This window comes from Trachymyrmex cornetzi, unplaced genomic scaffold, assembly GCF_001594075.2.
Source record: "Trachymyrmex cornetzi isolate Tcor2-1 unplaced genomic scaffold, Tcor1.1 scaffold1094, whole genome shotgun sequence".
Lineage (NCBI taxonomy): Eukaryota > Metazoa > Arthropoda > Insecta > Hymenoptera > Formicidae > Trachymyrmex > Trachymyrmex cornetzi.
Window position 1 is genome coordinate 322356 of NW_017295647.1, and position 10471 is coordinate 332826.

The window sequence follows — 10471 nt, forward strand, 5'->3', positions numbered from 1 at the left end:
ATTTTTCTCTATCCCTACTAGTTTTCGAGATATTTGACTGGATCACTTCAGATGGTCCACCCTGTATATATTTTTTTTTAAGTAAAATCTCATCAAACTTCTTTAAAACTAGTTCAAATTTCTTCTGATCCACATCACTAAGTCCAAAATTATTGAAGATATCAATTCCTTCTTCACCAATCGTTTTCAGTAAAATTGCTACCTTGACTTCATCATTTTTCTCGTCAAGCCCATTCGCTGCTTAAATCTTTTATAATTTTCAGCGATATTGCCATTGAAATCCAGTGGCGGTGGCACATTAACATCCATCCTGAGTGAAAACTACTCTTAGACGTATTTAGTACAACCAAATTGAGGTTATCTCTTAGTTTCACACTACTTTCCACAGCTAGCTTTATACATTAGCTTCTCACGCTGACACGTTGATAACCACTTTCTGGTATAATTAGACAATTAACGACTGCGCCATGTTGAGTATAGGGTTTGTTTAAAAGTATATTTAATCAATCTTGTGAATCACTGGCTTTTATTATTATGCTTACAAAAGAATGTCCCGGCTTCCCTCGCACGCTCTCTTGACGCCTCGCATGGCGCCCTCTCACAACACTCCGCATATTCCACACTATATAACACAGTCAATTTCTATTCGTCTTAAACGATGGCACCACTTATCGGGCCATGTTTACTTGCTATGTTTTATTATTTTTATGTGTGTATACCTAGTATAATACTTTTAGTAATTATCCCAGATAACCAAGCGTGATTTAGTATATTCAGCAAACTAATGCTTGAATTATCTTATATTTGGCATACATTTGCTGATATCAAAATAAGACACGTTACAAATGCAACAATATGATTACTTATGCATGCAATCAGTTGACGAAATTTCAAAAACAAATGATCAGCAATAACGGTACGTTATGCTGTCAGCAACATAATAGCAAGGAATGATTAATCCATCAATCATTCTATCTTGAGCATTATGACGAAAATATAACGGCAACAAAAAAACACATGTAACGATATCCATCCGTTGTTGCGTATATGTTTTCAAGCTATAAAGTTTTTTTAATCGATGCCATTGTAATTCATTGCTAACAAAATGTTATCGCGAAAATTATTCACCCGCGAGCATTATGCATCTCCGCCGATAGAGGGCCATGGCGGAGATGCATTAACTCGGAAAGTAAGAATCACATGGGAAAGAATATAAGAAGCGCAGCATTTCGCACGATGGAATTCTAATTCCATCATGACAACAACATGATGGCATCTTGAATTGATGCCAAGTGAGTTCAAGATACCATCATGCTGCTGTCAACCGCTGCAATAACAAATGTTGACAAACTAGGGACAAGGTGCTTCCTCATTATGTGTGAAATATTGTCCTCATATGAATTCTAAATTTGATTATGGCAAAATTGATAGCATCTTGATGGCATCACTTTGTTATACATATATAGCACATATAACTCATTGTTTGGTACATGTTGCCATAATGTTGCTGTAAACATGCTATTAGCTGCAGATAGCATGTTGATGATAACAAGTTGCCTTTAAATTGCTGTCTTTGTAATTAAAATTCTATTGAGTTCAACGTGACAGACACAATGCTGTTTTACCTTGTCTCAATTAAGTTTATCGAAATTAGTCATTGCAATGATTTTCGGGAACATATCAACAAACTTGCTACATTTGGCTATCTGAGATGCAGTTTAGGTTACATCTCACCGATTTAAGTGTCCTTTAAATATGTTGTAAGAGAGAATGTCCTAAGTGATTCCCTACAAGAATTAAATGAAGGAAGGGAGCATTGGTTTAGGTTTAGAAGATAAAACTTCCATAATATGTAGGGTATGACATTGATGTATGATATTCCATGCAAAACGAGATTTGCCCCATTTTCCTCCCTGCCGAGGGGCGCACGACTTTCCACAATTTCTACGCGAAGTGAGGTTCACTCCATTTCTCCCCTGCCTAGGGGTCCACGACTTTCTACCGAAGCGAGGTCTATTTCACCTTCCCTCTACCAAGGGGCGCACGACTTTTTACCCGAAGCGAGGCCCACTCCACTTCCCTCTCCCCCCCTATTAAGAGGCGTTACTATTTTCTATGCGAAGCGATCAAATAAACATTTTTATACAAACCTTATTATAAAACTTTAATTTGTTATATCTCCTAAACCAATTACAATAATTCTTGTGGGGAATCACTCACCCTTGCAGATAGCAAGTTGCTGTCAATTTGTTTGAAACTTCTTTGCTTAAGTTGCCTTCAATATTTAAGAAAGCGGCTTCTGATCTTGCCTATTAGATTACTGACTTTCATTGTCACTAACTATTATGAGCAATTTGATGATAACACAGTTACTCTCTTATAAACTGATAGTATAATAAGTTGTTAGAAATCACAAGGCAACATGATGGAAACAGTTTCCGCTTAAAATTTTACTCCCATAAGTTGCCAGTAATCTGGCGGCATTTTAACTGAATAAATGTTGTCGAGCTCTGAACGTGAACGAAATGTGATTGAAGTCCTCGGTAAATACGAGGTACGTCCACAAACTAAGTTCCGTTTGTATTTCCTGCCGCCGCAGCGCCGCGAATGCAGTTGAGTGCATGCGCGGTACTTGCCCTGACCCATTGAGAAGGAGTTGACGCCATTTCGGGTTAGTTGAGTGTTGTGTACGCTTCGTGGTGCTTATTTGGAATGGCGAAGTTAATTTAAACCGCCACTTGTGAGATTAGGTCTGTAATTCGTTTCCTCAATGCGAAGAACATTAAACCAGTCCACATTCATCAACAAATCTGTGAGGTGTACGAAGAAAATGTGATGAGTGATTCAATGGTAAGAAGATGGATTAGACAGTTCAATGAAGAACGTGATAATGTGCATGATGATGAACAAAGTGGGCGTCATCATGCACATTATCACGTCCATCATTGAACTGTCTAACCTATTTCCTTACCATTGAATCACTTATCACATTTTCTCCGTACACTTCACAGATTTGTTGATGAATGTGGACTGGTTTAATGTTCTTCGCATTGAGGAAACGAATTACAGACCTAATCTCACAAGTAGTGGGATTTTAAATTAATTTCGCCATTTCAAACAAGCACCACGAAGCGTACACAACACTCAACTAACCCTTCTTCTTCTTCTTTACTTAATGGCTCCCGCCTCCAGATAATAAAAGGAGGTCGATACGGCCAGATCACGTCAAATGGACCGGCCACCTCGAACCGGGCGAGTAATACGAAAAATGATGTAATCGAAATGAAAATAGTGAAATGCTCCCTCAAATACTGGACGCCTGCGGCTACGACGCTTCCACGCCGCACGGCCGCGCGCCAAGACGGATAAGGGGACCGTAAAAGTGAGATATAACGGCTCAAAGCTGGCAAGGCTTTCCAAAAATATTATCGAGGTGATGCAACACCCGAGACAAGAGGAAACGCGTCCGATCCGCTCGAGTGGTCTGACAAGACTGTTCAACTAACCTTAAATGGCGTCAACTCCTCAATGGGTCAAGGCAAGTATCGCGCATGCGCGCAACTGCATTCGCGGCGCTGCGGCGGGAAATACAAACGGAACTTAGTTTGTTTTTCGATTTTCCATTTTGAAATCGGCGCAGAACAAATAATTGTTAACGAAATCGTGCACTTTCTTTTTCTACAACTTTGAACTGTCAGCTGTGAAGTTACATATGGTCCGTTTTCTGTTCCTGCACTAGACTGCACTAGAAGTCTCTTTCTCGCTTTCGACAAATATCAAACTTACACCTATTTTACTTTAAGTTCAAAAGTATATACTGGTTCAGCCACAAAAAACAGACCTATAATAAACAGGGAATGGAAGTTACTTGTAACGAAGTTTTTCAGTTACAAATAACTTTTTTGGTAACTTTATTGGTAACTACGGGTGCTTTCCAGCAAGGACACAATCAGACACGTAACACAGCGTAACACAGTGAATCATTACATCCTTATTGTTTGCTTGCGTTAAACAAGGATGAAACGATTCACTGTGATACACAGTGTCTGATTGTGTCCTTGCTGGAAAGCACTCTACGTTACTTTTTTTGGTAACGTAACGTAGTTACATTTTTTTTGTAATAACGAATTTTACAGTTTTACTTTTATCGTTACTTTGCACACGATTGAACATGATTCAACTGGACACAAGCCACTCATAGCGCTTGAGACTAGAAAACCCCTAGGCACCCGTCCGCTGTAATCGTTGATTTTAAAAAAGTAACGGAAAAGTAACGAAAAGTTACTTTCTCAAGTAACGGTAACTGTAATGAGTTACTTTTAAAAATCAGTAATTAATAACAATAACTTGTTATTTTTTCTATTCAATAACGAGTAACTGTAACTTATTACCTTTAAAAAGTAATTTTCAAGTCCCTGATAATTTGCGTGCTTAAAACGAAATTAGTTATTTTTTAGAATATATATGTCCATGATGCAAGTAAACGCAATTACTTCTTGGCCAACCCAATAATAACACATTTTTGTCGTTTATTTATTTTATTTGTTATTATTTTTATTATTAAATGTTAACATTTTTTAAATGATAATTTTTAAAAATGAGAATTTTAAAAATCTAAATTTTTTTTTATAAGTTCTATAAATATTCAAAATAACTTATGCAAAGTTTCATTGCGATTCACTGATTAGTTACAAAGATATAGAACAAATAAATATTTTGTTTATTTACTGGGCAACTAGTTCATGCAATGTAACTTTATACATAAATAATCTTGAATACATTATTTATTTATATTAAAAAATTGAGCTTTTTGTCATTTATTTTATAATACATTTCCATACATTTTTATTAGAGCACAGATTAAAAAAATATTACCTACTATTTATTAAGGGTGATGAAAAAGTTTGGACGGCTGAAAATTATGTAAAATTTGAATGTCGTTTGTGAGCAAATGAATAAACATAAACTTTGTTTTTAGCATGTTTTGAATGCTTTCTTAATAAATAAGATCATCCACGAAAGTCCATAAAATATGAATGATTGAGAGCAATATTAATATTTAAAGGCGATTACGCGATTTGCGCACTGCTACGTTCTTGCCACGATTTCGCGTAAACAAATTAGAATTTTTCAATTATCTTGGTGCCATTTTATTGGTGAAATTCTAATCTATAAATTGAACCTAAAATCTAAAAATTACAAAAATGGTGGTTAAAAATTAAGAAATGTCGAAAAATTTATGTTATTTATTATTGAAACGGGCTTAAAAATTAAATTTTTGTACGCAAAGGTAAGTTCAGTTTATGGAAAATTTTGTTATCTTTACTTTAAAAAAAATTTTTGAAGTCGATATCTGCAGCCGTTCTTGAGTTATCGTGGCAAGAAGCGGAGCAATACGTAAATCGCGTAGTCGCTTTTAAATTCATCAATATTGCCCTTAATTATTCATATTTCGTGGACTTTCGTGGCTGATTTTATTCGTTAAGAAAGTATTCAAAACATGCTAAAAAGAAAATGTATGTATGTTTATTCATTTGTCCACAAACAACATTCGAATTTTACATAATTTTCAGCCATCCAACTCCAAACCTTTTCATCCCCCTTAACATAACTTATGATCCAAGTAGTAAACCGTCACCAAATTTGTTAATTATTTTTAAATGTGATTTAAATCTGTATTTTTGTTTATAATTTTGTTATCATTTTGAAAATATATATAAAACATCCTTAATCTATTAAAAATACATCGAACATTAACGACCCCTGTTTCCACTAAATGAATACTACAAAAACATACGGCAAGAATTAAAAAATAACATTTTAATATTATAAATTGAAAATTCGCGTTATTCTCTTGCATATTATCGTTACAATTAATTAACAAAAATGGTATAATTAATGCATGTTTCTTCTTACAGGATTCTTCTGACGTCCCAGATTTAATACGGTTAGATTCAATAAACAGCAACGACGATTTCGATCCGCTACTATCTAAATCTTCCGAATTTTCGAGCACAAAACAGATGAGTCAATCATTACATTTACCTGAAATGGGCGAAGGTCTTAGTAACCCCTTGTATCCTTATTTTCAACAACCATCGCACAAAATTAATGACAAGCCAAAGGCCTCCGATAATGTGGGTGATACGGATTTATTACAAGCGTATGGTATAGATTTTAGTAAATTTAACTTATCTAATGGTGATAATTCATCAACAATAAACACTGCTGCTTGTAATCAAAGTGACAACAGTATTAATGATACAATGGACACATTCAGTTTAACATTGGATGCACCTACCATTAAATCACAAAATAATTGGACGAAGTTTGAGTAAATTATGTGTAAGTGCGTGCGCGTGCGTATGTATGTATTGTACATACATACAGGGTAATAATTAAGTACTCTAAAAGATTTTAAGGGGTAATTCCTCACAATCGTCATATTAAATTACGTTGAAAACTTCCATATGACTACATATATATCTGAGACAGCTTAGTTTCAAGAATACAAAATGTCAAAGTTGAAGAAAAAATTTCGTTTTTTCTAAAAATTTTAAAAGCCATTCTATCTATTTTGATGGATAAACAAATATGTTCGGACATATTGTCATATTTTTGGACATCATTTCGGATATATCGTCATATTTTCGTCTTGATTTAGTATGAGAAATCGCCTCTTGAAACCTTTAAAATACTTAATTACTATGTATATATACACACATATTATAATTGTAAATACAGCATTAATATCTTTTTATACATTATGCATTTAGAAATCTTTACATTAAGGGAATGCTGAAGCATGACCGAACTTGATCGACGTCGATAATACAGACTTCCTAAGTAGCTCACAGCGCTTACAAAGCATTAACAAAGCATTAAAATAATATATTGCAACGCTAACTTTTGCATCTAGTATCTACTAAACACAATTAATACTCTGTTTTACTCTTCGCATCGATTTTGTTCATAGTATACAAATGAAATTTTCAAATTCTTCTTTCTCTTATAAAACCTCTAGCTCATTTGTACAAATATAGTATAATTCTATTATCTCTAGTGTGATCTAAGCTTATTTAAAACATACAAGCATATAAGATCTAAAATTATTATATGCAACACATATTGTCAGAACTCGACTGCAGAAACCGATAATAAAACTATAATTTTTTAAATTTCTTGTTTTTTACATATTGTTGTCTGCGCACTGTGTTTTTGTCTAATTTAATTGTGTAGAAAGATTTTTAATTTGAAATCTGTAAATGCAATTAAGAGATTTTTTGGTGGATTAAAAATTAATCACATTTTACTAGTAAAACAGGACTACTCCAGCATCCCCTTGCCTTAAACATTCATATTAATACTAGTATGAGGATCATCTTAGGTGTTACTCAATAACCTCTATAACCTTTTCTACAATCGCAAATGTTGACAACAGATTATATTTACCGATTTGCTGCAAATAGGAAACATACTTTGTTATTACTAGTACTATTAGCAAACTTCCACTAAATACGCTCCCAGATATGCCTAATTCAGACTGGACGCAGCAAGCGTAAAGCAGCGGAGCAGCAACCAACCAACGAGGCGATATTTTTGACGCCACTGTAAATATCTCGCTGCTATTGGTTGCTGCTCTGCTGCTTGATGCTTGCTGCGTCCAGTCTGAAATAGGCAAAATAGCCATATCCTATCGAAAACAAATCTTCTAAAATCTTGCTGCAATTTTGAAGACAAAAAGCGCTAAATTTGATACAAATTTTATTGTACTCAAAACTGTCAGCAAATTTATGATAAGTAAAGAACAAAATCTATTGATAATATGAGATCAAATCGACAAATGCCAAGCAAGGCTTGCAAGTAATTTAACAGTAAGTTGACAGACAAAAGCTGAGCAAACCTTGCTGACCTAACTTTATGGCAAATTGTCGACAAAAATTGAGCAAGATCTGTCATTATCATACGCAATCCCGCCACGAGATGAACTCGCTTCTCGTAAAACGAAAACGTCTAGTATGCGGGATTCTCTAAACGTCTTATCGATGATTGTCGCTATCGTTAACTAGCGACAGTCAATGGTAGCACAATCTGGGACGCGATTCTGTAACTTTTAACGATATTTGTTGGTGTCGCTAACTAGCGACGTTTGTCGCTTGCGCCACCGGCAGAGATGGATCAAGGCTATTCTAGAAATCACATATACCGATACTGATCATTGCAAGCGACATTAATCGGTACAGTACAGCTCATGGAGGACTGGAGAGAGCATTGCGGTGGTGGGGGTATGAATTTTGTAATCGGAAGTGCATCATGGGAGACCACCTATAACGCGACCATCTATACGCCGTAAGTAGCGCTGCAGTCCTCCATGACATCCATGGCATCATGGTTAGCTGTGCGACGTGTTCCTTGACAAAATAAAAAAATTATGGACTTGTTTTTCATTCGTAAGTAATAGTAATAACACTAATGAGCCTTCAACAATAAGCCGCAAGTCAGAACGTCAGAGGTCTTAATCAGTCTTAACCAAGTCGTTCAAGTTGGCTGTTGGCCAATTTCATCGATTATGACTCAAGATCGTTTAGAACTTCTGACTAATTTATGTATGCTCTAAAAGACAATTATTACGATACAATGATCGTAATCTGAAATTCGATTTGAATTTACCTCCTTCAGTTTATTTCCGGTAGCGGCCATCTTGGACCACCTATTAGAATTATACCCTTAACATCGCAATGCTCTCTCCAGTCCTCCACGATACTGCAGCTTTAATGATATTTATCGATAATGTACAAACAGATCAAAATGTAAAGACAAATTTATTTCAGCCAATAGCATTACAGCTCTAAAAGAAATGTAAGCAGTTTTAAGACGTTTAGTATACCATGTATATGTATGACTTGTGTTCTTTCCACGGTTCTTTCTGTGGTTTCCTTCAATTTGCGCGGGCTTATTGTAATTCTTTCAGATATTAACATTAAAGGTTAAAACATTCGATTGTGTGTATTTACTGACTTACTTATTTGTATATGAGCCTCTTAGTTGACAAGTGGCATAAGTCCAAAATTAGGAAAAATGCGTTTATCGTAGAAGTAGAAAGTATTAAGAATGTTTGTTTTATTTACCTTAATTTAATTTATCTTTATTTTATTTTTATATTCATAAAATATAAAAATTAATTTTACATTATAAATAAAGTGACTACAAAAAAAAGCTGGAATAGTGACTTAAGTCCAGCTTATTTTACGGTCATTTTATTTATGATGTAAAATTGATTTTTATTTTTTATGAACATAAAAACAAAATAAAAGTAAATTAAATTAATAGATAAAACAAACATTCTTGATGCTTTCTACTTCTATAACAAACGCATTTTTCCTAATTTTGGACTTATGCCACTTATCAATTAAGGGGCTCATATATATATATATATTAGGTATTAAACTAAATTCCTGCCGTTTTTCGTCTCCAAAATTGATTTGTTTCGAAGGGAAGATGAATACTTTAATCAAAGTAATTTCCTCCATTTTATACTTTATTACTAATTAATAATACTTTATTAATAATACCGACCGTAATAGGCATTTAATTGTCACATATACGGTCTAAAAATATAAATATATTGTTTAGATTACGTCGCCTGAAAGAAAGACGTTGTTTCCTTAGTATACCGATTATTGCGAAGAATATTACTAAGGGCTCGGTAGTCTAATGGCTCAGGACGCTCGTACGGTTTACAAGAGATCCGAGTTCGAGTCCCGGCCGAGGTAATATTTTTTCGTAATAAATTTATTAACAGTTTTAATATATTAACATCTTTATAATATATGATGCTTGATGGTAGCATCAAATTATTAAAATTGCTTGTCAATTTAATTCGCGATTACTAGAGTAGTTTTAATTGCGTTTATTTAATCCGGAAAAATAATTCGGCGCGCAGTTAGAAAAAGACTACAATATGACTATATATGCAAGTACATATATAGTATATATTAGTAATTCAAAATTGAATTATTTTAAAAGCAACGAAGATCCAGCTCCGACCGTAATAGGCATTTAAATTTTTTGTATTGATTGTGTTTCTCACATATACGATCTAAAAATATAAATATATTGTTTATTAATAATACTTTGATTAATTTCCCTTCGAAACAAATCAATTTTGGAATCGAAAAACGGCAGGAATTAAGTTTAACACCTAATATATATAATAAATTGGCACATGATTTCTAGCGTGACTTGCATAGCTCTCTAACTCTATTATTGTATTATTCAACATTATTTAATTATTCATTATTTAATTTGTATTTTTATATAAATAAGAAATAATATATCAAATAATCTCATGTAAAAAAAATACATTGCAAAACATCATCTCTGAAAATTTTACTTAATATAAAATACGTTAAGGCGATGCTAAAGCCTTCTGTTTTACCATATTTCCATTCGGTGAAAAATCTCTGTATTG

General features: G+C 33.9%; 1 protein-coding gene across 3 annotated transcripts in view; it reads left to right on the top strand.

Moving 5' to 3' along the window:
* LOC108761711 (DENN domain-containing protein 1C) overlaps window positions 1-7013 on the top strand; it is a 66931-nt gene extending 59918 nt beyond the window's left edge. For all 3 annotated transcript variants that reach the window (XM_018508408.1, XM_018508425.1, XM_018508416.1), the window contains one exon: window positions 5919-7013. In XM_018508408.1, coding sequence (XP_018363910.1) covers window positions 5919-6338 — 420 coding nt within the window. In that variant the 3' untranslated portion in view covers window positions 6339-7013. The remainder of the gene's footprint in view (window positions 1-5918) is intronic.
* The last annotated feature ends 3458 nt before the right edge of the window (window positions 7014-10471 follow it).